This window comes from Drosophila innubila (assembly GCF_004354385.1).
Source record: "Drosophila innubila isolate TH190305 chromosome 3R unlocalized genomic scaffold, UK_Dinn_1.0 2_E_3R, whole genome shotgun sequence".
NCBI lineage: Eukaryota > Metazoa > Arthropoda > Insecta > Diptera > Drosophilidae > Drosophila > Drosophila innubila.
The window spans coordinates 20,790,563-20,818,193 of NW_022995380.1; the positions used below are offsets into that span (position 1 = coordinate 20,790,563).

Sequence of the window (27,631 nt, forward strand, 5' to 3'; positions counted from 1 at the left end):
TATTTCATCTGCTGCTTGCTCTAAAACTAACTAAAGTCATCAACTTGAACTATCTTTACATAGTAAGTAAAGAACGAAAAAAATTAAACATTATATTCATTTAAACGCGCGCCAAGTTTTTAAATTGGCAGCTACCCTACGACGCGTTGCTTATGTGCTGCCAGATCAAGATATATCGTTTGACTAAATGTAAGCAAAATTTAATCGTTGCCACTCAACGCAATTTCTCAGGGCTGCAACAGCGATACCATCATCTGTGCGCTGTTGCGCACATTTTGAGTCACGTGAAGTTAGTTGCGCTGTGAAACAAAATGACTATCGTCTATCGATAAGCAAATAGTAGCAGCGAGAGAAAAATAAAAATTCCGCAACAACAACACAGAAATTGAAGTGTAGTGAAGAATTAAATCTAATTATAACAAGCAACGCTCAAGCATTAAGCACACACACACACTCCCACATAGAAGGCCAGTTAATTAGTAGCAGAAAACTTAACGATTTTTGTACACAACACAAAAGCAAACGGCAAACGGGCAGGGCAACGACAGCGGCAGTGAACAGCAGAGGCAGCGATAGCGACGGCGACAGCAGCAGCGGCAGGTAGCAAGCAGCCTAAACACTTGCGTGCGTGTGTGTGTGTGTGTCAGTGTGAGAGTGAGTGTGTGGGGCGTGCGCGCGCGGTATGGGTTGAGGTGATATGTGTTTGTGTGTGCGTGTTGTGCTGTGTGTTAGTGTGTGATGCAAAGAACCGCAGCAGCAGCAACAACAACAAAAGAGCGGCGTGTGTAACTAAAGCGAATTACAACACACAACGCCTACGTAATGGCCAATCAACTGGATGCCAATGTCAAGGACGATCTGAAAACGCAATTTGTAACGCGCGAGGGAACGTATCGCCTGTTAACGCTATCGGAATATTCGCGACCCAATCGCGTCGGCTACAGCAACAATCAAAGCTCGCCGCAGGTGCGCGTCTCATTTGTGACGCTGCCCAATCCAAGCAGTGGCAGCGGCAGCAACAGTAAAAGCAACAGCGATGAGGCAAATGCAGCGCCAGCAGCAGCAGCAATAACAACAACAACAACGAGTGATAAGCGCACGCAATTGCAGTCAAATGGCGGGGCTGCAACAACAACATCGACACCAATAACAACAACAACAACAACAATACATGCAACACCATCAATAGCAGCAATAACAACAACATTAAACGGTGGCGCAGGAGGAGGTGGAGGAGGCGGTGACAGCTACAACGGTAGCAGCACTGTGGACGCTCGTTTGGGCGGCGGCATCTCAATGCATTCGATGACAAACGGCGCTGTTCTCGATCAAAATGGAATGCCCACTAATCAAATTTACGGCGGTGATCGCATATGCTTCAATTTTGGCCGAGATCTGTATGTCTATGCGTTTCGTGGCATCAAAAAGGTGAGTGTAGTACAAGGTTTATTTATCAAAGGTGCCACCTAAGGGAAAGCAACCGAAAAATATCCCAAAACTGTATGCAGTTGGTTTCGCTTTCTATGGCACATCAGTATATAATGGTGACGTATTACAATTTACAGAGTTTCATAAATAAATTCAATCTGACACCATCTGTTCTCAGAGCTGTTCTCAGATCTGTCCTCACTGCCCTGATTTTTTGAGTTTCATTAATCTGTTCTCAATTCTCTTCTCACTGCCCTAACAAAAAATAATAAAAAATAAATAATATATAAAAAGATATTTCAAATGATAAAATTATAATATTTTAATGATCATTTATTTTTAAATTAAAATACAGCATAATCCCATGGCTGGTTGAACCAGACTAAGAACAGTTTCAAGAATACTTCACCTTACATAAACACACCTTGAGTATAGTAGATGTCACTATTATTTGCATTATTTACTCTCAATTTCTCTCTCTCTCTCTCTCTCTCTCTCTCTCTCTTTCTCTTTGTATCTCATTAAGTAGCGTGAATTTGACCTGGCTAGACTCCCAAAAATAAAGCATGTTTTTATCAGTTTGATAAGCGCTATTCTCATTGAAATGCATTGGCAGTCATGCCACATGCAACATGCAACAAACCCCGCCACACAATTGACGACTGCTCTATTTAGTTATAACAACTACACCCTCCTCAACAGACTTAGCAGCTCATCATATCCAGTTTAGCTTCTCTTCCCCCTCCACGTGCCCCTTTCTGGCACAAAAACACAATCGCTTAATTTGTTCCAATTCTCGCAGTTGTTGCTATTTATGTAGTTATTTAGTTGTTGCTCTTGTTGATCAATTCGCTTGCTTAGCTTTTATTTAAATGTGCAGCTTTTTTTCCACTGGAAACCATCCAACCTTAAATTTTGGGTCTGTTTTTAAATACCCTTTCTTAAATTAAAAACATTCAATCAGATTCTGTTTTTTTTTTTTTTTTTTTTTTTGTTAAGACTAAAAGTTGTTATAAAATAGTTAAATGAACAACTGGAAAGTGTTTTGTAGAACAAATAAATGTCTTGCAGCCTATGTACTACCGGATACCTTTTGAGCCAAATAGTTGTTATCGATACCCAATGTAAAATCTGATACCCCATAGCTAAATATATTTATATTGATGAGACAATAGTGTTTTTTTATTTTATTATAATTGAAAATAAAAATGTAATGTACCAAAAAAAAATGTTGGAATTTCAGCAAACTTTCAAGTAGTTTGTTAATAAAATTACGTTAACTTGACTGTATGCTATTTTGATAATCCTTCATCAGAACAGAATTATGTTTATACTGAGAAAATTAGGTACATTAAAAATAAAATAAAATACGGAACAAAGTTGTTACCAACAATGTAAGCCAATCAAAATTGTATAAGTTTTTTGTTAGTTTATATTTCTGGAGTAAGGCCATTTATTATAGATACACATTTGTTTTGTTCTATAATCTTTTGTAACAACCAGGAAACCTCTTTCTATTAGTCGTTATCGCACTATCTAACCTTATCATATTCTTCTTAAACCGGTTAATTTCAACTTTATATTCCAGAAACTATCAGATTATAACCAAAAAAGTTATTTGAGAATCCATTATCGATATTGATTTCTTATTTTATTTATTTTGTTTCTATAAAGTTCTTACATATCAACACCTTACTTTGTAAACATATGCTAAAAGTTAAATTTTAATGAATTAAATGTTTATTCAGTTACCATAGAAACAGAGTTTGTATAAATGGAGCTGCAATAGGCTGAAAGTACACTCTTCAATGCAATTTAATTCACCATTGTTTAATTAATAGTCGGCAAATGGATGATTATAGTTCTCTGGCACTGCAATTGCAATGGTTTTACATTTGTTCGAGATTCAGCAAATCAACCAAAACTGACTTAACCCTTAACTTGGCCAAACGCTTAAATATATTATGTCAAGCCATTGGAGTCTGAGCTTTATTCGTATCAGCTGCTCAACTGAAATTCATAAACAAGCCGCTAATTTCCACAATGCTGCCACAAGAGGTGTTAATTTGCTTATATACTCCGTGAACAAAATAAGCGAGCGGAGGAGATGACTGACTTGAAAAAGACAATGCTCATTACTGAATATGTAAAATTTTAATTCAACTGAAAAATAATAGTATTAAAAAAATATATAAATGGAACTGAGACATTTGGCAATCCTGCTGAATTTTTTTTAATTTTTATTTGCGTTACCTGAAAGAAATAGAACAATAAAAATGTGCTTTAACTTGATTAGAATTTGAGAAGAAATGTGGAAAGGAAATTATTGACTTAAAGTTGAGTAAATGTGTAACCAAAAAGAATGTCCTTTTAAATCAAATATAAGGTTTAGTTTATTCTAAGATATATGATTGATTTACTGTTGCATCATCTGTGTGTGTAATATGTGAGTAACCGTTTCTGTTTGCTTTGTTTCTCTGGCAGGGCACCGAGATGAGCAAGCCAATCGATAAGAAGTTCTACAAGGGCACGAATCCGAGCTGTCATGATTTCAATGCGAATGCAGCCACGCCCACAGGTGCACCGCTTCTGGTTGGTTTCACAACGGGCCAAATTCAACTGGTCTCCCCACAGCAAGGGCCACGTGAGCTGCGTAAACTGTTCAACGAGGAGGTGAGTCCAACAAACATATGTATTCCAGAGTGTATCTCATATAACTTATATATCTCTTGCAGCGTCTCATTGACAAGACCAAAGTGACCTGCCTCAAGTGGCTGCCGAATTCACCGCATTTGTTTCTCGCCTCGCATGCCTCGGGTCATTTGTATCTGTACAATGAGGAGTTGCCGTGTGCGGCGACAGCGCCCAGTTATCAACCCTTTAAGGTGGGCGATGGTTACACGATACTCACCTGCAAATCAAAGTCAACACGTAATCCGCTTTATAAGTGGGTCTTTAGCACCGACAATTGTTGCATCAATGAATTGTGCTTCTCACCATGTGGTTCCAATCTGGCGCTCGTCTCACAGGATGGCTTTTTGCGTGTCTTTCACTATGATACCATGGAGCTGTTGGGCATTGCGCGTTCCTATTTTGGTGGCTTCCTCTGTGTTTGCTGGTCACCGGATGGCAAATACATTGTCGTCGGCGGTGAGGATGATCTGGTGACGGTATGGTCCCTGCACGAGCGACGCGTTGTTGCACGTGGACAGGGACATCGTTCGTGGGTCTCTGTGGTGGCCTTTGATCCATATACAACCTCCTATACGAACTGGGATGGCGGTGATTTTAGTGATGATGAGAATCAAATAAATGAATATACTGCCACAAGAGAGGAACGCTTCTCCGGCGATTCCACAGCCAATGGTGGCTTCGAGGGCTTCGATAAGAACTCAACGCCTCTCCATGCGACACGAGCGCGTCCACATTCGGCTTCATTTCGTTCAGATGCCTCGTCGGCGGCGCTGGCGCCAGATAAGCTGGCGATAAGCTATCGCCTCGGCTCGGTCAGTCAGGATACGCAAATCTGCCTATGGGACATCACGGAGGATGTGCTGCGGCATCCATTGACGATGCGACAGCGTGTGAATAGCACACAACTGAACGATAGCAGCTTTATGAACGGCGGCCTCGATGCGGATGGCATCAAAGTGATACGACCTGTTGCCATGGGACAGGCAAGCAATTTAGCCGACTCCGGCAGCTGTAGTCCCAACCGGGAGTCGGCGGGCGGTGTTGTGGGAGCAACAACCGAGCACAGCAATAGCAGCTCGAGTAAATTCTCAACGGCCAACTGCACGATATCCTCGCAATCATCCAATGCCAATACGCCGCCCGATGAATGCTGTGAAACAGACACGGCAATTGTGAATACAGCGAATACTGCGTCCAAACCGAACAGCAGGCCACACGGCGCAAGCAACTCGATTAAGTTTCCCAACTGCATCAGCACGACCAAGTCCGATAGCATTGATAGCAGTGGACCGCGTGTCAGCAACTCCAATTACTCGACATCCGGCTACAATAGTAAGAATTCCAATAGCTCGACCAAATCGAATTCCAATGCGAGCAGCGGCAGTTTTAGCGCCTTCAATAGCCTCACGCAGCGTCTGTCCAACTTTAGTTTCCTAAGCAATTCGGACAAACGTTCGGCAACCATTGGCTATGAGGGCAATGGAAGTGGTTCAACGGCCACAAATCATCGCCAGCATCGCAAGGCAATGAGCATGCTGAAGAGCTATAATCAGCATAATCACAGCAACCACAATAACAACAGAAGCAGCAACAGCAGCTCCACAAACTTTGCACACTCCACGGCCGTGGAGTCGGGCACAGGGACAGGCTCAGGATCGGGTATTGGCAGCAGCGCGACGGCGAATAGCTTTGGCTCGTTGAAATTGAGCAAATCGTCTCACAACTCATCACTGGTTACGGCTGGACAGTCGTCGACCAGTGTGAGTAGCTATGATCCCATGAAACTTATTGGCACACCAGCCTGTCCGCGGTTCGAGGAGTGTCCACTGCTGGAGCCGCTCATTTGCAAGAAGATTGCCCATGAGCGACTCACGGCGCTGATATTCCGTGAGGATTGCTTTTTGACAGCATGCCAGGATGGCTTCATCTACACATGGGCGAGGCCTGGTCATACCACGGTAAGATTGCGAAATTCTACTCACTTAAAAAGTGTTTTTCATTAAAGATTTCTGTCTGTTTCCACACAGCACGTTGCTCAGCACTTGTCGCCCAGTCAATCAGCGCCTCCGGGCGGCACGGTAATATAGTTCGATAAAATGAATGCGGTCAACTATCAGCGTAATCTTGTCAAGCAGCAGGAGGCGGCGCAGTCGGTGATTTAGGTTAGAGTTAGCGATTGATTTCAATTAATTATTTCCTGATAGACACGAGTTTTAATTGTTTTATTTTTCTATGTTTGTTGCGACCTTTTTGTATTCCAATTGAATAATGAACACTCAAAAATGAAATATTCATAAAAAAAAAAACCAGAAAAAGAAAATATATATAAATAAATATAATACGATATATAGTTATGTACAACATAACTACAATTAATATATGCAACAACAGCAGGCAACAGAACAAACATTTATATATGAATATAATATATATATATATATATAAATATATTTAAATTTGGATTATTATTAGTTGTAAATGTATTATTTTTAATACGTGGAATTTGTTGAAAACAAAGCAAAGCATGTTTATAACTATTTACTAAGCGCTAGCATAAATACACAATAATAATAAAAACAAAAAAACAACTACACACACACACACACTTTGCATTAGTCAACTTTAAAGCAAACAAAATGAAGAAATTGAATCAAATGAAAATACATCCAATATGAAAGCTAAGCCAGCGAAATTTGTATGCGAAACTTTTTCACATTTGTGCTATGGTACTGAGTTGCAATTGAGGCCCCAACTAACGAACTACTTATACTAACTATATAACTAATTAGTATGCATTATTACTAAATAACTGCGAAACATAACGTAAACGAGAAACTAATACCTAATGTAGGAACTGTTATCGTTATTATTATTATTATTATCATTATGATTATTTTTAATGCTATTCGAGTGCAAAACTCTCTCAGCCACACATAATAAAATACAAAATATATACATTAACATAAACACCCAACAAATTAGACTAAATGCAAACAGGAAACAAAATAAAATAAAATATAAATATTTCATACAGACCTATATTTTATAAAAAGGGAAACGGTTACGTGTGCGAAACTAGTGACAAATTTGAAAAGATCGAAAGTTAGTCAATAAGTTGAAACAAAAACAAAAGGCAAGAAACAAAAACAACAACAAACCAACCAAACAACACGTTACAGTAATGAGACTAAAAATTTCAATAAAAACTATATACTATTTGAAAAAGAGATAAATCAATGAAAAACATACATAACGCTTGTTTTACTGACAATCAACAGAATTTCTTCAATTTCTTTTTAAGCATTTCTTTTTATTTATAAAATGTGTTTTATTTTTAAGTTGTTATTAACAAAAAAGTTAGTATGCTTCATTTCCGCTAATCTCAATTGATACCACTAAGATTTTAACATTTTGGAAATGATTTTGTTTGCATTTGTTTTGGAAACATTTAACACATCGATTTTGAGAGTTTATACTACAGACATGTGTGCTTGGATAAATGTATGTATTATATCATTGCCCCCGGTTAATTCAATGAGTTTCACAAAATTATACTAAGCATATTTTTTAGAGCGCTTTCAGCGTCGCCAATGGATCCACACCGGGCAGATACAAGTGCTTGGATAGCAGGAAGGCAAACAACATCTGTCCGGCAATCACAATGAAGAGAAAGTATAGCTTCCGTTTGCGTCCGCCGCTATAATCAAACTGCCGTGGATTCCCGTAAGGATCATAGTTGATGGCACCACTGGGAGCTGCCGGAGAGTTGTCCTGCAACAATTTTGTTCGCAGAGTGCGCAACTGCAAATAGCATAAAGTTGTTAATATGCTTAATACAATATAGTGTATCTTCTGCTCACCAAAAAGAAACCAAAGGCGAAGCTGGTGTATGCTAACGCTATATAGTAGCCAGATCGAAAGAACAGTGTGCTCATCAGAAGACAGACAACGATGTTCACATATTTATAGCCCGTAAATGCCAGCAAATCCAAAGTCTTGAGACTCGTCTTCACATTCATCACATACAGCGATATTGAGTAGATAACAAGTTCGAAAATGCTATAGGCCATAGCGCTGGATGCCTGAATTCCCAGCTGTTCGGGCGAGAAACGATTCTGCATGCCCAGCAGCAAACCGGCAACAATAACATAGGTTATATAACCCATAGTCGGCAGATAGAGATCGGGAGCGTTGATATCATAACGAGGCTGCACTGGATGCTCTTGATCGTACTTCAAAGACCAGTCCTTGAAAGAGAAATAAAAATGAGATAATTAAGATTTATTTAGTTGCTGATCAGGGACGGTAACGGTTTTCTTTTGTTAATTAAGCACTTGTTGATTTTTACAAGCAAAATTATTAAATATAAATAAAATTTCTATTTTTTTTTATATAAATTAAACATTACTCTTATTTTCGATTTTTATAAAAGAAATATATATAAAAGTAAAGATTAAAAGTAAATGTTAAAGTAAGGCAAGGGACAGTAACAATAATAATTTTTATATACAAATTTTAAATTAAAAATTATTTGTTTTTTATATTTTAAATTAAACTAAGCCAAATTTCAGCTTTAATTAAAAGAATTTTAAAAAAAATGAGGACTATAAACATTTCTATGTTTATCAAATTGTGCTTATGTTAACAGTCTGTTAAATCTGCAGTTTTATGTATAAATGAGGATTATAAACATTCCTATGTTTATCAAATTGTGCTTATGTTAACAGTCTGTTAAATCTGCAGTTTTATGTATAAGGGCTGCTGATAACATTATATTCCAATCAGACTTGAGTTTATTGGAAACTGATTAGAGTCTCCGCTTACCTTGTGAATGTAAGGGAAGAAGAGCAAGCGCAGCTTCCTACCCACATAGGCATTATCAACGGCAAAGTAGTACTTCAGTTTAGCCACTGGCACCCACTTTTCAAACTGATTCTCCACCAGCTGCTTGCCCTGATCCGCCAGACGTTGGCCATATTGCATAGCCATGTCTTGTACAATGGGCTGTTGGAACATGGCAAACTGTGGATATTGCCCGCCAGGCGGTACAGCTCCGGGTGCAGCACCATAAGGCGGCTGCTGTGGTGCACCTAATCCGAATGACGCCGGTCCAGGTCCAGGTGGTACAGCTGCCTGCGGTTGCGTTGGTTGTGGTGCTGCCGTGGTAAAGCCAAAGCTTTGCTGCTGCTGCTGCTGATGTGGTGCTGTTGGGCCTGCATTAAAGCCATAATTGTTAGCTTGTGGTGCTGGTCCCGCGTACATGTTCGGATCAAACATTGTGGGTGCCGCAGTCGGCGTCATAAAGGCAGAGCCACTGGGCATTGGTGCAGATGGACCCATAGCGTTCACATCGCTCACCCGTTTAATTGGACGCGCCCGTCCGCCGCCTTGAGCTATTTTGGTAAACATAAGAGACAGTTGGGTTTATAGAAATTGGCAAGAGAGCAGAAGCGGGGAACGGGGAGAAAGTGTTAGGATAGCTACACACGCAGTAAACAAAGCTAAAACAACGCAACACAACTGTTAATTAGCAATTTCAACAATCAACAAAACTACAAAACAGCTGCCAGCTGCAGTCGCGTTCTGAGTTTCTCTCATCAGCAATCCGCAAACTGGAGCAACAACAACATTTCTGAAGGAAGCGGCAACAACATCGGCAGCTGCCTTCGTGGTATATACTTGCGTGGAGCTGTAGCTTGTTCCTTACAATTTTCCCACTTACGATTCCTTATACCCGCGTTTGGATTGTAGTTCATCGTGTCTGTGCTGCGCCCTCGCCTTCGTTTTCCTCTTTTTCTATTGTAATTGACCCTGTTTTGTTTTAAATATCAGCAAAACTTTGGTTTTAACACATCACCACTCATACACATACACTGTAATTTTTACACATACACTGTAATTTTACACATACATGCAGCATAGGTGCAAAGGCTGCCACCCTGTAAAATTTCCCGATCTGGTTTGATTTTTTGTACTTAAAAAACAAGTACATTTCTGAAATTGGGTGTTTTTCATTTTTGTACTTTATTTCCGATTTTTAATTTTTTATTTACTAGAATTTTTAAATTTTGCACAATTTTTGTTATGAATTTGACCAATTTTTTTTATATTTTTTCCAGAATTAAATTTGTTACTCTCTATCCGTGTGGTGACGAATTCATATTTATTTAAGTTCGAATTTTATTAAATGTGTCATAATTGCTTTTATTGCTTTTTTAAACAATTGTTAGTTGCTTAAATTTGTTAAGTATTTAAACCGCTCGCCGATTGCAAAAATAATCAAATTAAAATATTTTCGGAAATCCTGGCAGCCCTATCGTTTTAATCGACTAAAAATCGAAGCAAGTCACAGCTCTACTAATCGTGGCTTGCTCATATCTATCTACCTGCTTGCTATTTTGGAATTGTGATTAGTTTTTTGTTTTTATTTAATTGAGCTATAAGTTTAAAGTGTGTTGTTATTTTTAAACAATTGGTTAGTGCACGTTTAAATATCCGTTAAACTATGTGTGCATGTTAATACTAGAGTTTGTTTACGTTGTGTAAGCCTGAGAAATTATGTGGCTCAGAATTTTAAGGTGTGGTTTGAGTTTTGGGAGTTTGACTAAGCGCTATTTTTTCTAATTGGGCGGCGGCCCTTTCGGAAAGGAAACTACAAAACAAACGCTTAAATTGATATAAAAACATAAATTAAACAATTTGATGTTTGTAGTGGCTAACATTGTGCTCAGTTTAATTAATAGTTTTTGTAAATTAAAACAAATTATGATTCAGACCACGCCTAGCCAAACACACACACACATGGGTCACACCTACACACACACATGAAGAACATGTGAGAGTGTATTCGTGTGATTACTAATACACTGAATTGCAGTCTGACTAAACTGACTGATCTGTGGATTTGTTTACGTTAAATGTTCATAAATTGAATATTAGAACAAATAAACATTTTCTATTGTGCTTTATTTATAGACTCGACGAATTTCCCTCAAATCGAAAATGTGCCTTTAGTCGTGTACACAACGGCAACTAGAGAAGTTTCCACTAATTTCGACCTGAAGCTTAGAAACTGGAAACCAAACCAAGTCACGATGTCAACAAATAGCAGGCTACTAATATGTTGGCTAATGCAATTGTTGTTGTTGGCAACGATTAAGGCACAACTGCCCAATGACCTGCAACAACAACAACAACAACAGCAGCAGCAACAACAATTGCTGCCGGGTCAACAGCAACAACAACAACCGCAAGGATATCAGCCCACTTATAACAAGGACTATTCACCTCGTTATAATCCACTTTATACGGGTCAACAGCAAAATCCCGAAAATACACAATACGAGAATCCATTGCTGGACTTTAATAACCAACCAGGCAATCCCAATTATGGTGGCGGCGCTGTCAATCCCAATAACTACAACAACTACAACAATTATGACAGCAATCGGCCGTTAATGGGCGGTGGCAGCAACGTAGGCGGTCCTGGCAGCCTTGGTGGCAATCTGGGCCCACAATACGATCCCTTTAATCGCAATAGTGTGACTGGAAATGTCGGGAATGGACTCGGCTATCGGGACATGTTCACAGATGAGGACAACTTTTGTCCTGAACACTGGGTTTCCTACAGACAGACTTGCTATCGCTTCATACGCTCACCCAAACGCAACTGGGCTGAGGCCAAAAAGATCTGCAAGGCCTACACGGCGGATCTGATCAATGTGGATAATGTGGAGAAGCATGCGTTCATTTTGAAGAATCTCATAATGCAGAATCAGCGACAAAATCGTTTCTTCATCTCGGCACGACAATCGGGTCCCCAGAGTTGGGTTAATGATGACAACTCGCAGTTGCTGCAGATGGAGGATTCATTTGCCTTCGACGAGCAGCTGGCGCTGGAGAACGAGGATCTCATTGACAATCGCTTCCTGGTGCAAAATGATATAAGCAATAGGAACTTTAATAATCCCAATAGTCAATACTACAACACCATGACGGGCACAACAAATATCAATCAACGCAATCAAAACAATTTACGCGGTTACTTTGGTAAGTAATTTATAACTTTAACTATACTAACTTTAACAATATTAAATTTGCTATCCACAGGTCCCAATCAGCCCTATGGTGATAATGGATATTTACGGGATCGTGTCGTTTATGCTTATTCAAAGAAACGCGATCGCTGGATGTTTATGCCGGCATATGAAATTGAATTGAATCTCTTTATCTGCGAGTCCAAGGCACTTTACAGTCCAGACAATGTATACACCAAGTTGGACGATAAGCGTCCTTATGATTATGGTCTGGATGTGCGCGACTTGGAGCGAATACCACGTGGCCCTTACTTTGTAAGGCAACCGAATGATACAACTTTTGATGTGAACAAGAATCGTCTGATTGACGATATTTCTCTCAGATGTTTGGCCGGTGGATTCCCAACGCCCACCTATGAATGGTATCGTGAAGTTTATGTGAACGATACGCTTGAATATCATCGAATTGATCCATTGACGGAGGATCGTTATACCATATCGGGTGGCAATCTGATTATATATAAACCCAAGCAGGCCTTGGATCAGGGATCTTATCATTGCGTGGCTCAGAACAAATTTGGAAGCGTGCGTTCCGAGAGTGCTCATCTAAATTTTGGTTTCATCATGGAGTTCAATCTGAAGCGTTCGGTGGAGACAAGTGAAATGAATTGGGGCAAATCAATATTCTGTGATCCACCTCAACATTATCCGGCCATTAAATATTATTGGGCACGTGACTATTTTCCCAATTTTGTGGAGGAAGATCAGCGCGTGTTCGTCTCGCACGATGGTGCCCTGTACTTCTCCTTCATTGAGACTGTGGATCGTGCCAATTATTCGTGTACTGTGCAAACGACTGTCTCCGACACGGGACGCAATGGACCTTTCTTTCCACTACGCGTCACTCCCAACAGTAACTATCAGGCGTTGATCTTTGCCAATACCTTTCCCAAGGCATTTCCAGAGGCACCTGTAGCCGGCGATGAGATTCGTTTGGAGTGCATGGCCTTTGGTTATCCCATACCATCATACAATTGGACGCGAGAGGGACTACCTCTACAGCGCAACGCCTACATAACGAGTTATGGGCGCGTGCTCATCATTAAGAATGCAACCATCAATGATAATGGACAATACACTTGCAGCATTACAAATCCACGCAAGACTCTTGTGAAATCCATTTATATCAATATTCAAATGCGTCCCGAGTTTACCATTCCGCTCAAGGACATGATCAAGGACTACAACAGCGATGTGACTTTCATTTGTGAAACCTTTGCCATTCCCGATGCCAACTATACGTGGTACAAGAACGCTGAACGTCTCGATCCCTTGACTATCAATCGTGATCGTTATGTTATACAGGACAATGTGCTGACTATTAAGTTCCTGGAGAAGGACAAGGACGAGGGCATGTATCAGTGCGGTGCAACGAATCAGCTCAAGACATCCTTCTCGTCTGCTCAGTTGCGTGTGCTCTCCATGAAACCATCATTCAAGAAACATCCACTCGAATCCGAAATCTATGCTGTCTACAATGGCAACACGACCATTGTGTGTGATCCCGAGGCTGCACCGCGTCCTAAGTTCCAATGGAAGAAGGATGGTCAAGTGCTAGGATCTGGTGGACATCGGCGCATTCTTCCCAGCGGCACACTTATCATTTCACCCACGTCTCGCGACGATGAGGGCATGTATACGTGCATTGCATCCAACCAGGCGGGCGCAGATGAATCCCATGCTCGAGTTATTGTTCTACGTAAGTTGGAGTCATATCCATATGACTTTTTCACAAAAATTTCCATTAAAAAATTTAAATCTAAAGTACTCACTTAATCAATTCCTGGTGCCCAAATTAGTACATATAAAGCGACACTTTAAATTTAATTATGAGGAGTTTAATTTTTTTTTTTAAAATCCTGCCAAAACTGTAATAAAAATTTGACTTGTAAAGTTTCTAATTCGAAGATTTACTAGACTTTAAACTTGCATAACTTTGCCAAAATTAACTCGATTTTGTGGTCTCCAAATTGATTTTTTTTTAATCTAAATTCAAATTTTAATCTATAAATTTATATTCTTGCAGAGGAAATTCGCTTTATTCAGACGCCACCACAGAGAATTGTATCCAGGGAGCACGATATTATCTATTTCCATTGCGAGGCGGCCTTCGACGAGCTGCTGGATATTGCGTATGTATGGAAGCACAACGGCGAGATACTACGCAACAATCACGACGGCACTCAACGCATTGTATGTTGGCTTAATCAATTTATTCAATTTAACAATATAATATAGCTTCTGTCTGTTTCCTCCGGCAGATTGTGGACTGGAACAGCTTGACGGTGCACAACATCACAATGCGTGATGCTGGAGATTACGAATGCGTTGTGCAGTCATCCGTGAATGAGATAAGCACCAAGACTAATGTGATTATTGAAGGCGCTCCTGGTGCACCCGGTGGTGTCCAAGTAGTTGACATTGGCAAGACCAAGGCCATTATTGAATGGGTAGATGGCGTGAACAATGGACGACCTATAAGATATTACAATATTTTGGGTCGCACCAATTGGAATCGCACCTGGGTGAATGTTTCCACGCATGTGCAGGCGACTGAGGTGGATCGTTATACATCCCGCCAGCAGGCAGAGGTTATCAATCTGACACCCTGGTCCTCCTACGAGTTTAGCGTGACGGCTGTAAATGATCTTGGCATTGGAACACCATCGGCACCTTCGCCAATCTACAGTACAAACGACGATAAGCCGTACATTGCACCACGGAAAGTTAGTGGAGGAGGCGGTAAGATTGGTGATCTTACCATTACCTGGGAGCCGTTGTTGCCACAGGAACAGCACAGTCATGGCATACATTACAAGGTCTTTTGGAAGTTAAAGGGCGCCTTAGAATGGGCATCGGACTTTATTATAAAAAAAGATAATGCTGGCATTGCCGTTGTCAACATTCCACTCAACAATTACTACACCGAGTACGAAGTGAAGGTGCAGGCAATCAATAGCATGGGCAAGGGACCAGAGAGCGAAACCGTTGTTATACACTCAGCTGAGGATATGCCACAAGTGGCACCGCAGAAACCCTTCGCTCTGGCATACAATTCCACCTGCTTTAATGTATCTTGGAGTCCCATTGACATGTCACGTGAAAATATTCGTGGCAAGCTTATTGGACACAGGGTAAATTATCATAGATCATCTAATTTAATTCATGCACTTTTATTAAAACTTTTATATCTTGTACTCCAGTTGAAGTATTGGAAGACTGAGCATCAGGAAGAGGATGCCGTTTACTATTTGTCGCGTACCACACGAAACTGGGCATTAATTGTGGGTTTGCAGCCGGACACGTATTACTTTGTTAAGGTCATGGCCTACAATGCGGCAGGAGAAGGTCCAGAGAGCGAACGTTTCGAAGGTAACATAAATATAATGTTTTCATAAGAAAATGCTTTAAAATCAGGGAACTGAAACCGTAACCGAATGAAAATTCTCTGTCAAGAACCGAATACCGAAACGTTTGTACCGGTACGGTTGTGGTTAAAGAGTTGACCGACTTTCAGATGTCATAACTTGATCAAAACTGAAGCGATTTTCAAGTGGAATGTCATTTTGTTCATGATTTGGACTCTTAATTCATTCTGCATTAAAATTTAGTTTATTTTGAAAATTTTAATATTTTCGACTAAGATTCGAATTCAATGGTAAGGGTCCCCCCTTTGAAATTTCGAAAATTCAAAATTTTAAATCTCAAGTTTTCACTTTTAATCAACTCCTTATATCGTAATTAGTATAAAACAACACTTTAAACTTGATTCTGAGACCTTTCATTTTTTTGTAAAAAATCATGTGAATTTGAACAAAAATTTTGACTTGTAAAGTAGCGAAATCCGCAGTCTGACCATCTTCAAACTGTCATAATTTGATCAAAACTGAACCGATTTTCAAGCGGAATGTCATTTTGATCATGATTTGGCCTCTAAATACATTCTGCATTCAAATATTTTTACATTCGTTCAAATTCGTTTATTTTGAATTTTAAAATGTTTCAAAATTGATTTGCTGTACTGTTACGTGCCGGTAATGATATTGGAACCGAAAGAAAAAAAACTGAAATAAAACCTTTTACCGAAATAGTTATTTTGGGACGTACCGGAACCGAACCCGTAACCTATATTTGTTTCGGTTTAATTCCTTGCTTAAATTATTTATTTATTTGCTTGCAGAACGCACATATCGCAAGGCTCCACAGAAGCCGCCGTCTTCAGTGCATGTCTTTGGTATTAATCCGTCTACGATACGCGTTGTGTGGCGTTATGTGTCGCCAGCGCAGGATGAGGAGCCCATTGAGGGCTATAAGGTATATATAATTTAACTAGCTGGAAATCCAAACTTTATTGAACTTGGTTTACAGGTGCGCATTTGGGAGACGGATCAGAATATGATCACTGCGAACAATACCATTGTGCCTGTTGGAGAGAAACTAGAGTCCTACATAAACACCCTTACACCCGGTAAGAGCTACAACATGCGAGTGCTCGCCTACAGCAATGGTGGCGATGGCCGCATGTCCAGTCCAACGCTACGCTTCCAAATGGGCAAGACGACTCGCAATGCAGCGAATACACGACATGGCCATAACATCAATACAGCATTGATCATGAGCGTGTTGTTGTTTATTACCACCTTTTTCTTTACCAATGCCAATAATTAGAATGAACAGCAATTAATTAGGCAGTAAGTTTTCTAAACCGTCCAGGAGATGCAAAGCGCACAGCTTTACAACACCATACACAAAACTTCAAAGTCTCGTTTAGATGAAATATCAGCAAAACATTCCGTCTTTATAATTATAGAGTAATCTCAGCGAATTGAGCATATGCAAAATACAACTACAGGCAGAGATAAGAAAGTGACCTTATATACAAATAAGTAGAGCATATGAATTAAAAACAAGAAAAACCCAAAAAACAAATTTTTATAAATATTTTTCGAGCATAGTATATATATGAATATGTATGTTTTTTCTTTTGACTTAACAACGAACGAATATTGTACATTAGCAATAAGCATAAACCCGTCCCTTATCTGTTTTGTTTCATCTTAATTTTATATGAATTTTTCTAGTACATATTAATTGTACAATGTATTAAATATAATTGTGTCCATTATACAAATCTTACAAGCTGCTATTTTATAATAAAAAAGAAAGAAAATTAAAATTAATAATTTTGTGAAGAATTTATTTACTTACCTCTTTAAATTTGAAATAAATAAACGCTCAGTGCAGTGCTGCTAACTAATGTTATCGATTACTTATCGACGGTGCAGAGCTGAGAGCTTTAACAGCTGTTATTTCCATATTCCATATGTAGATACATGTATGTATGTAAGTGCGTGCGGAGAAACCAATGATGGCTCATAGGAAAATTCAGTGAAAACAAAAGAGCAAGTGATAATATATATAATGCATTTATAACGTGCAAATGACAGTCAGAGAGGCGAATCCACACCCAAGACGCACGGTGACGCTGAAGCCAACAATTCTAGAGGAATAACAACAATGGAAAAGGCAAAAACAAACGGTTATGCGGCATCAAGTTCCGTTCCCAGATTTTCAAAATATACGCGCTACACGGAATTGCGACGGGTCGACGACAACGACATCTACAAATTGGCCACATTACTCGATTTGCAGGATTGCTGGAAGAAACTAATGCAGATTATACCCAAAAAACTAGACGCGGAGGCCTGCAGCTCAGGGGATCGGAATTTGAAGGAAATCGCTGGCATGGTCGGCTATAAGTACAACAACGGTCATATGCGTCAGATTGCCGAACAGCAATTAATGCCCGGCCAAAGTAAATCACAGATTATGATCGATGAGTGGAAAACGTCGGGTAAATCAAACGAGCGTCCAACCGTGGGAGTTCTGCTACAGTTGCTGATTCAAGCCGAAATCTATAGTGCCGCCGATCATGTGGCTGAAAAGTTTCTAAACGGTAAGCAAGATCGAAAGGTTATGTACAACAATGACGTATTTTAATTCATTTACAGAGGCACGACCGGCTCGCCCAGCTGTTGGGCCTGCAGCGCCCATCAAGTTCGACATGGATAGTGCAGAGATTGTGGAGCAGAGTGAACGCATGGAAGTGGAGGACAATGGCAGTTTTCAGCCAAATACATCCGAATTGAATGCAGGCGCTGCCGGTACCTCGAAAATGAACATGGATTTCTATGAGAAACATCCGGTTAGACGTGATAAAAGCATGCCACATCAGTTGGAAAATGGTGGTGCTGCCAAACCCGTGCCACCACCGAGAACTGGGCGATCGGCACGCCTGTCAAAATCAACGACTAACAACGAAACAGCCAGCACAACAAATTCTATGGCAACTACGCCCGATTTGCCTATGCTATCAATTTTCAATCCAAGCAGCGATAAACTGACGACCTCTACCGATCAAATTCAGCCGGAGGATGTGCCGCAGCTCTCTCTACTCAATGGCAGGTCAGAGAGCACGCAAACTACATCTCCGAATACTGGAAGAACCAACGGCAGCAATGGCAGCCATGTAGCAACAAATATTAGAGATATGCCATTGATAACGCTATTAATGGAAAGTTCAAGTTGCGAGATAAGCAGCACAACAGAAGTCACAGCATCAGCATCAGCAACATCCACATCAACATCCACAACCACATCAACGAACTCAACAGCTACAGAAGCAATGATAATGCGAGAAAACAACGCAACAAGTTGCAATAATTTGCCAATTATAAGTGCGTTGTATTTGAACAGTGCCATTGAGGCAGCTAGCAATGGTGTTGCTGCTGTGCCACACGATGATAACAGCAGTGGCACAAACAGCCTAAGTAACGATGATGTCGATGTCGATGTGGATGACGAAGAGGCGGATGTGTCATTGCCAAACTTGAGCAATTCCGATCATCAAACTTCTAACAATGATTCGAGCTTGACCACAGTTACTGGAACCAGCGGGGAAAATAGTTTTGAGCTTACCAATGATTCCAGTTTAGCTTCAAATGATGAGGATATCAACAACATTCCGGATCTAAGTGAATTGCAGCAGTAAAGTGACCCCACCCCGTCCATGATAAGCACTAGTTTACTTTCTGCAATCCACATTAATTACAAACATTCCATTAAGCATTACTTGATATAACAATCACATGTGGTTTGTTATATTATTGACTATATATACAATACATATATATATGGGACATGTATATATCTATAAAAGGTTAAATCGTACACAAGTTGTTAACAGACTAATTTAACATATCGAGCTAACTTAGTTTAAGCTTCCCATGACAGACATTTGAAATTATTTTCAAATTTGACGAAAGAGATTATTTGTTTGGATTTTGGTTTTTGAATTTTTATTTGTTTATGTAATCAATCCATAGCACAAATCAAAGCAAATTTTGTATTTAAACTATTTTACAAAAATACACATTTAATACGTATAAAAGAAATGAGTTTTATCTACGACGTTATTTGGTTTATTGTAAATATTGTATGCTGCTTGTGTCTTGCGTTTCCAATTCACGGTACCATAAAGATGGCCAAAACGTATCAAAAGAGTTTGCAAGATGAGCAGGAATTTAAGGATGGTGTGGAAAAACTTGAGCAACTTGAGAAACATACGAAAAGTGTGATGGCGGGCAATCAACTTGAAATTAAGAAATATATCGCCTAATCAAAAAGTGCTTTACGATAGCAGCACTGTGTGATCGATAGCTCGAGCAACATATGAAACTCGTTTTGGCGCGCAAGCAAATCGAAAACACAAAAAAATATTGATTAATCGATGAGTGCTGTGCTGTTGCAGCACTGCGTACTCGACACATCAACAAAAGTTACGCATCTCTAATTCAGACCCTGAACTCAAAATATATTTAGTTTTTGTTGAATTTTTTCAAAATTTTTCGCAATATGGACGAGTCGGAACTGCTCTTCAATTTGTTCTACTTCCTGCTGTGCATGTGCGTCATTTATCCGCCCGAGGAGTTCCAACGTCTGGGCTTCACAATTGAGCAGATGTTCTCGCGCTTTCTGGGAGAGGAATATCTTGATTTCGTCGGATACCACATACGCCGCACATCTCTCAATCTGTTTGTCCATAGCTGCCTGCCCGTTACATATTTTCTTATACACAGGCTAAAGTTCTCGGTGTTTGCCACACAACAGCCGCTTGAGGACAATGAAGTTGATCCGGATTTTCCAATGCCACTGGAAGCGGTGGCCTTTAAAACGTTGACCTGGAAAATGGCTCAACGTTTTAGTGTATTGGCTGTGCTGGCTGTGCCGGCATTGATCTTCAACTGGCATCAGCACAACTGGCGCAGACATCCCATAAACAAAACACTTGCCAAATACTCAAATACACCGGATAGCTACAGCGCCGTATCCAGTGACATTGGCACCGAGTTCCGTCGCCAGGACGTCTACAAACGGAAACTGAACTCAATTAGCACAGTGATTGCCACTGAAAACTGGATAATCAAAACAACCATGTACAATGTTAACTTTGCTCATCAAGCCAACACAGCGCTCAGCGTTGCCAAGGTAGGACACCTAAATGAGTATACACAGTCAGTCAAGAAATTTTTTTTGACAAAGCACAATAATCACATTTCATTTTAGATATATTTGGAAAAAATTAAACCTGTTGGTTTTTCTTTATTTAGTATTATTATTGTAGGATGACTCCTAAGTAACTATACAGTCAGTCAAGTAATTGCTTTGGCAGAGCACAATGATCACATATTTTTGGAAAAAATCAAACCTATTGGTTTTTCTTTATTTTTATTATTAGTTTATGTTTCTTGGAAAACAAACCTTTTTCTGCTTCTATTAGTTTGGATTTCTTATTTTTCTTATGGTTAATAAAGGTTTTCAGAAGCTAGTGAGATTTAAATTTTTTTTGAATAAGATAGAAATATTTGAAATAATAATTTTATCAAAACAACTTTAATAATTTACTTGGTTTTTATTATTGTTTCTTATCATATTATGATTTTTTTTGAACAATTTAAAATCATAAATAGTGAGATTCATTTAGCTGAAGTATTTGTAAAAATCAAAGATAATTATGAACTTTTATTATTTTTAAAAACAATTTTTTAATAACTTTGATCTCTTAGCTAATCAACTTATTTGCTTGCAGGCGGAAACTTATAATATATCTCAGCATGATCAAAATGATACCTTGCAAATGATCAGCATTATTGTGCGTCCGATGCGTCAAGGCGTCTCCGATTTTCATATTCGCATCAATGCATTGGAGTTCCGGAGTTTGGAAGATCGCGTAAGGCGACCTATCGCAATACCCTCAAACATACAATTTCATCGCAGTGTCATCGATCGTTTCGTTGATGTGTTCAAGGCGCAGGTGACGCTTAATCCCATCTTCAATTCGGAGCCAATTACGGACAAGTGTTTTGCCTGCATGTTAGCCGAGCCCAATATCAAAATAAACAAGCAATGTGCCGATATGAATCGAGCTGGAGCACCGCTAACAGATGAGGCATGTTGCTCCAATTGTTACTGTCGTCCAATGTGGTGTGTGGAGTGTTTGGCACGTTGGTTTGCCGCCCGCCAAAGCGATGTAGATCGCGAGGTTTGGCTGGAACAGAAATGCACCTGTCCCATGTGTCGTGCCAAGTTCTGTGTCCTTGATGTTAGCTATATAAGGGCGCCTGTGGCAACGAATGAAGCCTCATGATTTAAACAATTCAACAATTCATTTAAGCCTTATGCTTTATTGTTAAGATTTACAAAATTAAATTTCTGTTCTAAGGTTAAGACAAATATACATGTGTATATAGGTTTATAAGTAGTAAGTATAGTTAAAGATATGCGTTTGCAATTTAGTGCAATTATCACGTTTTAATACTTGTACAATCTAAGCAAGAAAGAGATAATAATGTTCATAACTTTACTTTATATATGTAAGTACAATCGATCTATAATATATATATATATATATATATGTATATTTATTTATGTATATATGTATGTATATCTAGAGAGTGCCTAAGTAGCCCATAATCTGTTTTATTCTCTATTTAAACTAAATAGCAGCAACAAAGCACAAAAAAGCAATACAAAAAATTATTAGTCTTCCCTTGCGTTTTTGTTTTTGTTTTTTGCTCGTTTTGTGTTGCCAATTTTGCACATTTATATAGTCCACACGTTGTGCAATAAACTCTTAGGTTGATTTAATAAAGCGTAATACAAATGTTATATATATATAAGTATATATGTGTTGTATATATATATAGTACATATGATGTATAGAGCCCAAACACTATCTATAAATTTGTTTCGTAAAAGCTTTTATAGCTCTCCGTTTTGTCACGTTGACTTCGCACTGACGTCGTTCCTGTTGCTGCCGATGCCGATGTATTTGTTGCTGTTGTATTTGTTGCATAGGAGGATGATTTGGACATACCGCTGGATGTATTACGAGCAGAGATCTGCAATGGAAAACCACAATTAATATCGTTTATTTCAGCTTGTTTTTGCATGGGTATAGAGATACGACTAGCTTATCATTTCTATAAGTCATCGAAATGCAGGTTCCAAAGTCATATTTTCTTTGATTTAACACATGATTTTAATCAAGCATGCACAAAGTATAAATCTTTTCCTCTTCTGTAGTGTTTTTTTCTCTTGTTTCTGTTTTTTGACAAGTGGCTTCAACAATAACAACGAAGCGTGCACAATCACTTATCTACAGTGGCTCCCAGCTTATTTGACACCCTATTCGTAAAATTTAAACGCAGATTTGCTAAAAAGATTTTTTTAAGCTCAAGCCAATTTTTTTCATTTTTATTTTTATATTTATATATATTTTACAATTAAAACCAAAATAGGTATAAATGTATTGGATCAAATAAGCTGGGAGCCACTGTATATTACACATTCATACATATGCGTACACGTTCATTGTACAACAGCAAAAAGGTTTGTCTTTTTGTTGCCCTCTCTTTCTCTTAGGCCATCTCACTTGTTGCTGTTGTTGTTAGTTGATAAGGTTTTTTGCACTGTTAAAACGCAAAAAAGAAAATTTTGCAATATCTGATATGGGTACAATCACACTTATATACATACATACATGTACTTATTATTTGAGTGCTTTTAGTTGGTTAAACCTTGGCCATAATTCATGTCTTACTATCATTGTACTTCATGTACTATACTTAGATATACAACCCATTTATGGTTTTTTTTTCAGCTGTATAAACTTAAAGTAGGCCACAAAATCTATAAATTGCTTTGATTTCCTTAAGTTCTAGGCTATTATAGTACAGAAACAGTCCAAACAATTTTTAGATTTTTGATTGAGATAAATTAAAATTTTATATGGTTTTTTTTTTATCAGCTATATAAACTTAGAAGACGTCATTAAATCTTTAAAACTCTTTGAAGTGCTGGGCTATTATAACATGGAAACAATGGGACTTGGTAGGTTACCTTTTTAAATACGAATTATTTGTTCTTTACTATATCTATTCTTCTTGATAGGTTTTCTCAAAATGAAATCTTATGATTTTTTTGTAAAACGTAAATATACATAGATATGAGATAAATGTATAAGGTATCATTCCTAAGGTATCTTCAAAATTATAGTAAAGATAAATCTTAAGATATAAATAGTCATGGTAAAATACAAATTTTTAAAATGTAAGACTGTCGAGAAATGAGATAAAGTTACTCCATCCAAAAACCGACACCTTTTTAAAATACGTGTTATTTTTTTAGAGTCCGGGCAATTTCATGTGCACTTTCCAGGTGTGATACTTTTATAACATTAACCAAGTTCAATGCACAGACGACAATGACGCAGCAAGAACGTTGCCGGCAATCGATCGTTCACTGCATTTATTGCGCAAGACAACACATAAAACACACTCCCAACCACCCCACCAGTGGGACTGGACGTTACTCCCCTCGGAACCCTCTCGGCACCCCTAACTGACCGTTCCCGTTTCATTCCTTTGCCAAATTTACAAAATTCGCGTGCCGTCTCAGACTTGTGGGTTGTTAATTTTATGGCGCCCCAGCTACGTCTTTCGTTTCTTTGTATCTGTACACACATATACATACATATATAATGAAATACTTTTTTCGTATTATATGACAGTATGGAGAATTTTCGTCGTTTACTCATCTTACAGCGCCCAAACAAATACAGATGTATAAAGTTTCCAGAAAGGTGTGTTTGTCGGTCGCTAAAGATACATGCATGTATTTATGTCTGTATTACGAATATAAAAAAAAACCCATTGATCTTGCTTATTTCGGCTTGCACACGACAAAGTTCTGTTTGTTGTTTACTTTCTGAACTTATTTTTTTTTTGGTGAGAAACCAACGTAAAAAGTGTGCAATATTCGTGAATTTTTTATGATAGCATTTGTTTAAAGGTATATAACCCTTTTATGAAGTGGAATTAAGCCTCAATAAAGGACTTTGCTTTGTTGGCAAGTTACGAAATGCTTTGTTCTTTGCCTGATTTACGTCGTAGATAGTACGAAACAAAAAATAAATGAGAAATTGCAGTCAAGGCCAAGAGTTTGATAGCGGGAAAAGTACCAAATGTAATCTTATCATTGCAAAATATAAGTTTCAATTGTCAAAACGAGTGCTACCAGGAGTACTCTTTAGTTTAATGCAACATATAAATTATACTTCATATTTAGATTGTCTTGTATCAAAAACTAAAGTATTATTCGAAAAAAACGAAAAAAAAACTCGCAGAGGTATTCTTATATTTTATTATTTACTTTAAAAAGCACTTGAATTATAATTATAATTGGAGTTGACAAGCTTTTTACTTGAGAATAAAATCGACTTCAAGCTATTTTAACACTCCTTTCAATTACAATAATTACAAACTTAACATAACTAATTAAAACGAACTTATATTTATATACTCGGTGTAAATTAATGATATTTTTATCGCTTAATGAATTATTTTTACATTTCCTTAGCGAAAGCAGAGTTTCTGTGACAAATATCTGAGATTTTCAATTTCATTCAAGTCTCAAGTGGCATTGAGACTATATATAGAGAGATATACATAGAAGAGAATGATCTTGCAGCTCTTGAGAGCAATCGTAATAGTGTTTACACTATGTTGACTGCATTGAGTCTTATCACAATAAAACAACTTCCGTTTTCTTATTAACGAGCATTTCCGTTTGTTGTTGTTGTTTTTGTTATTGTTCGCTTTTCACACGAAAATGACGAGTGGACTTTCGAACTGCAAAAAATACCCTTAAGACCCCATTCTAGATTAATTTTTACCTATAAATACAGCACAAATACAAATATATGAAATCACGCTAAAATTGACGCACACAATTTACAATGTTGATCGCGATATTGTCATTGATATATTTGGTTATTTATAGAGCACCTGTCCTGGTAACTGATAATAATTAATGAAATGAAGCAGAAACTGAAAATGAAAATGGGTTTAACCGCACCTTATCAGTATTTTCCTTGCCATTATGATTGGCAGTGCCATCAAACAGTTTCCCATCGACCACATCCCGTTTCTTGTTCTTCGATCTGAAGCGACCCGAACGTGAAATTGTGAAATTGCGCCATTGATGCGAATATTGATCGCCACAACGTTTCTCCTCCTCGTTCAAAATGCTGTCCAGGTAGTGTATGGTGGGCTCATGTGAGGCAGTCATAGTGTTGCTCATTTTAAACTTAAATTCAGGATATAATTTGAATCGAATTTCGGTTGCTTATACGTTGCACGTTTTAATGATATTGATGTTAAGAAATCAGCTCAATTCGTTTATTGACACAATACCAAAGAACTCCCGAGTGATACCGACAATATGTAATATCGTTTCTACATATGTATGTTTTATTTTTTTCTTCTTTATCTAAGAGACGCGTTATTTGCGATGCGTGTTGTTAGCCGGTGCCCGTCTGACTGTGGAGTTGCCGATACAGCGCTGTTATTAACCGTAGTCGCTGTCGTCGCACACAAGTGACAACCGCGACAACAACAGCAACAATAGGAAAGTTTAAGTCGATTTACCGACTATAAGATACCCGGTAGTCAATGTTTATGCTCATCGGTACAACAAACTAATTTTGTCTAATGCTTAAAATTCAAAATTTTGAATTTATAGAAAAACGCAATTTATTGAAAATTTAATGCAGATAGAATTTCGAGTCCAGTTTATGCCAGTTTAAAGTAAGTCAAACCTTTGACATAGTAACTTTACAAGTCAAAAAATTTGTCCAATTTTGCATAATTTTTTTACAATAAAATTAAATGTCTCTGAATCAAAATTAAAGTGTTGTTTTTTGTTTTTTATACCAAATATTATACAAGGAGTTAATTAAAAATGAAAACTAGGGATTTTAAAGTTGCTATTTTTGAAATTCCAAAGGGGGACCCTTAGATTTAAATTCGGATCCGAAAATCAGAGGGCAATAATTTTTATGAACGTAATTCATTAAATTTGATAACAGAATAAATTTCGAGGATAAACCATGATCAAAATGACATTCCGCTTGAAAATCGGTCCAGTTTTGACAAAGCTATGACAGTTTAAAGTTTTTCCGGTTAGAAATTTCAATCGGTTAATACCGGTTATAGGTTACGGTGTCGATGACGGTGTTAATCCCTGACTGCAAGGAATACAATATACCCTTGTGCTATACAAGTACCGGGTATAGCAACAACAATGGCAACAATACAGAGCCGACAAGCAACACGACTCACAGCTCCAGCGATTCGTTACGTTACGTTATGTGTGTGTGTGTATGTGTATGTGTGCCGCCTTTGGCCCCCAACGGACGTTCGTTCAGTCACAAAGAACAAACGCAACCCGTTGGAGCTGTTGTTGTTGTTGTAGTTGGTGTTATAGTTGCTGTTGTTAGTGTTGTTGGTGGAAAGAAAGCAGCAAGAAATCTTTCAACTGCTGTGTGAATCCAAGAGCGTGTGATTGCTCCTGAAAAGCCAAACAGGTGGGACTCACACACATTCACACATAAATCACCTGGCTGTGTGTGTGTGTGTGTGTGTATTGTATGCGAAATATATCTATATGTATATGTGTTGTGCTTGAGTTGACGTCAAAAGGGCGCAGCTTTTCAGACTGTCTCAATGCGCTGTAACTTGCGAATTAAATTTCACATAAAGCACAGAGTAAAGTTATCGCATTGATTAGATATTACTGTAGATTAAGCTGTCAGAAGCGCAGAACCAAAGAAGTAAGAGTGAGAAGGGAATAGTTAATAGTTTAATTTTAAGCTCTTTGCATAAAGACAAAGTTGCCTTGTTTGGTAGATTTGTATCAAAAGCGCTACATTTTTATTTAATGTACCGAAAGTTTTTACAGATTTATCCATAATTCTACTAGTAACTGTTAGTTGGTACTTAATCTTTTCTGCA

At 38.4% G+C, this 27,631-nt stretch overlaps 6 protein-coding genes across 8 annotated transcripts; 4 read left to right on the top strand and 2 right to left on the bottom strand.

Annotated features, from left to right (window-relative positions):
- Positions 1-317: 317 nt before the first annotated feature.
- Positions 318-7,263, top strand: LOC117791199 (WD repeat-containing protein 20). Its single transcript, XM_034630886.1, has 4 exons — positions 318-1,428; positions 3,913-4,101; positions 4,164-6,080; positions 6,150-7,263. Exons 1-4 carry the CDS (start codon positions 823-825, stop codon positions 6,207-6,209), a joined length of 2,772 nt encoding a protein of 923 aa, XP_034486777.1. The 5' UTR covers positions 318-822; the 3' UTR covers positions 6,210-7,263.
- Positions 7,264-7,411: 148 nt separating this feature from the next.
- On the bottom strand, positions 7,412-10,031 carry LOC117791801 (protein YIF1B). 3 transcript variants are annotated; one of them, XM_034631686.1, is made up of 4 exons: positions 9,845-10,031; positions 8,947-9,515; positions 7,983-8,369; positions 7,412-7,923 (listed from the first exon to the last, which is right to left on the bottom strand). In XM_034631686.1, exons 1-4 carry the CDS (start codon positions 9,876-9,878, stop codon positions 7,690-7,692), a joined length of 1,224 nt encoding a protein of 407 aa, XP_034487577.1. In that variant the 5' UTR covers positions 9,879-10,031; the 3' UTR covers positions 7,412-7,689. The 3 variants fall into 3 exon arrangements, with proteins under 3 accessions (XP_034487577.1, XP_034487576.1, XP_034487578.1); XM_034631685.1 differs by having other exon boundaries at positions 9,830-10,031; XM_034631687.1 differs by having other exon boundaries at positions 9,857-10,030.
- Positions 10,032-10,457: 426 nt separating this feature from the next.
- LOC117790912 (contactin) lies at positions 10,458-17,388 on the top strand. The gene is made up of 8 exons (XM_034630524.1): positions 10,458-10,597; positions 11,098-12,171; positions 12,232-13,917; positions 14,245-14,411; positions 14,480-15,352; positions 15,422-15,590; positions 16,399-16,532; positions 16,587-17,388. The coding sequence occupies exons 2-8, from the start codon at positions 11,217-11,219 to the stop codon at positions 16,884-16,886; spliced, it is 4,284 nt and encodes a 1,427-aa protein (XP_034486415.1). The 5' UTR covers positions 10,458-10,597; positions 11,098-11,216; the 3' UTR covers positions 16,887-17,388.
- Positions 17,389-17,565: 177 nt separating this feature from the next.
- On the top strand, positions 17,566-19,414 carry LOC117792102 (protein Tube). Its single transcript, XM_034632088.1, has 2 exons — positions 17,566-18,174; positions 18,230-19,414. Exons 1-2 carry the CDS (start codon positions 17,736-17,738, stop codon positions 19,267-19,269), a joined length of 1,479 nt encoding a protein of 492 aa, XP_034487979.1. The 5' UTR covers positions 17,566-17,735; the 3' UTR covers positions 19,270-19,414.
- A 293-nt stretch (positions 19,415-19,707) lies between these two features.
- Positions 19,708-22,300, top strand: LOC117790295 (E3 ubiquitin-protein ligase TM129). The gene is made up of 2 exons (XM_034629704.1): positions 19,708-20,765; positions 21,367-22,300. Exons 1-2 carry the CDS (start codon positions 20,133-20,135, stop codon positions 21,922-21,924), a joined length of 1,191 nt encoding a protein of 396 aa, XP_034485595.1. The 5' UTR covers positions 19,708-20,132; the 3' UTR covers positions 21,925-22,300.
- Positions 22,301-22,351: 51 nt separating this feature from the next.
- On the bottom strand, positions 22,352-26,184 carry LOC117790296. Its single transcript, XM_034629705.1, has 2 exons — positions 25,695-26,184; positions 22,352-22,678 (listed from the first exon to the last, which is right to left on the bottom strand). Exons 1-2 carry the CDS (start codon positions 25,917-25,919, stop codon positions 22,514-22,516), a joined length of 390 nt encoding a protein of 129 aa, XP_034485596.1. The 5' UTR covers positions 25,920-26,184; the 3' UTR covers positions 22,352-22,513.
- Positions 26,185-27,631: the final 1,447 nt, after the last annotated feature.

What these genes read in the sequence shown, in the direction of transcription:
- LOC117791199 (XM_034630886.1), top strand. Translation starts at nt 823, where the DNA reads ATGGCCAATCAACTGGATGCCAATGTCAAGGACGATCTGAAAACGCAA. An exon ending in CGTTTCGTGGCATCAAAAAG is followed by an intron (nt 1,429 to 3,912) that starts GTGAGTGTAGTA and finishes TTTCTCTGGCAG; the next exon opens with GGCACCGAGATGAGCAAGCC. An exon ending in CGAGGCCTGGTCATACCACG is followed by an intron (nt 6,081 to 6,149) that starts GTAAGATTGCGA and finishes GTTTCCACACAG; the next exon opens with CACGTTGCTCAGCACTTGTC.
- LOC117790912 (XM_034630524.1), top strand. Translation starts at nt 11,217, where the DNA reads ATGTCAACAAATAGCAGGCTACTAATATGTTGGCTAATGCAATTGTTG. An exon ending in ACGACGGCACTCAACGCATT is followed by an intron (nt 14,412 to 14,479) that starts GTATGTTGGCTT and finishes TTCCTCCGGCAG; the next exon opens with ATTGTGGACTGGAACAGCTT. An exon ending in AGCCCATTGAGGGCTATAAG is followed by an intron (nt 16,533 to 16,586) that starts GTATATATAATT and finishes CTTGGTTTACAG; the next exon opens with GTGCGCATTTGGGAGACGGA.
- LOC117792102 (XM_034632088.1), top strand. Translation starts at nt 17,736, where the DNA reads ATGGAAAAGGCAAAAACAAACGGTTATGCGGCATCAAGTTCCGTTCCC. An exon ending in GGCTGAAAAGTTTCTAAACG is followed by an intron (nt 18,175 to 18,229) that starts GTAAGCAAGATC and finishes ATTCATTTACAG; the next exon opens with AGGCACGACCGGCTCGCCCA.
- LOC117790296 (XM_034629705.1), bottom strand. Translation starts at nt 25,919, where the DNA reads ATGAGCAACACTATGACTGCCTCACATGAGCCCACCATACACTACCTG. An exon ending in GCAAGGAAAATACTGATAAG is followed by an intron (nt 22,679 to 25,694) that starts GTGCGGTTAAAC and finishes TTTCCATTGCAG; the next exon opens with ATCTCTGCTCGTAATACATC.
- LOC117791801 (XM_034631685.1), bottom strand. Translation starts at nt 9,878, where the DNA reads ATGAACTACAATCCAAACGCGGGTATAAGGAATCGTAAGTGGGAAAAT. An exon ending in GAATCGTAAGTGGGAAAATT is followed by an intron (nt 9,516 to 9,829) that starts GTAAGGAACAAG and finishes TTACCAAAATAG; the next exon opens with CTCAAGGCGGCGGACGGGCG. An exon ending in TCGCCTTTGGTTTCTTTTTG is followed by an intron (nt 7,924 to 7,982) that starts GTGAGCAGAAGA and finishes TGCTATTTGCAG; the next exon opens with TTGCGCACTCTGCGAACAAA.
- LOC117790295 (XM_034629704.1), top strand. Translation starts at nt 20,133, where the DNA reads ATGGACGAGTCGGAACTGCTCTTCAATTTGTTCTACTTCCTGCTGTGC. An exon ending in CAGCGCTCAGCGTTGCCAAG is followed by an intron (nt 20,766 to 21,366) that starts GTAGGACACCTA and finishes ATTTGCTTGCAG; the next exon opens with GCGGAAACTTATAATATATC.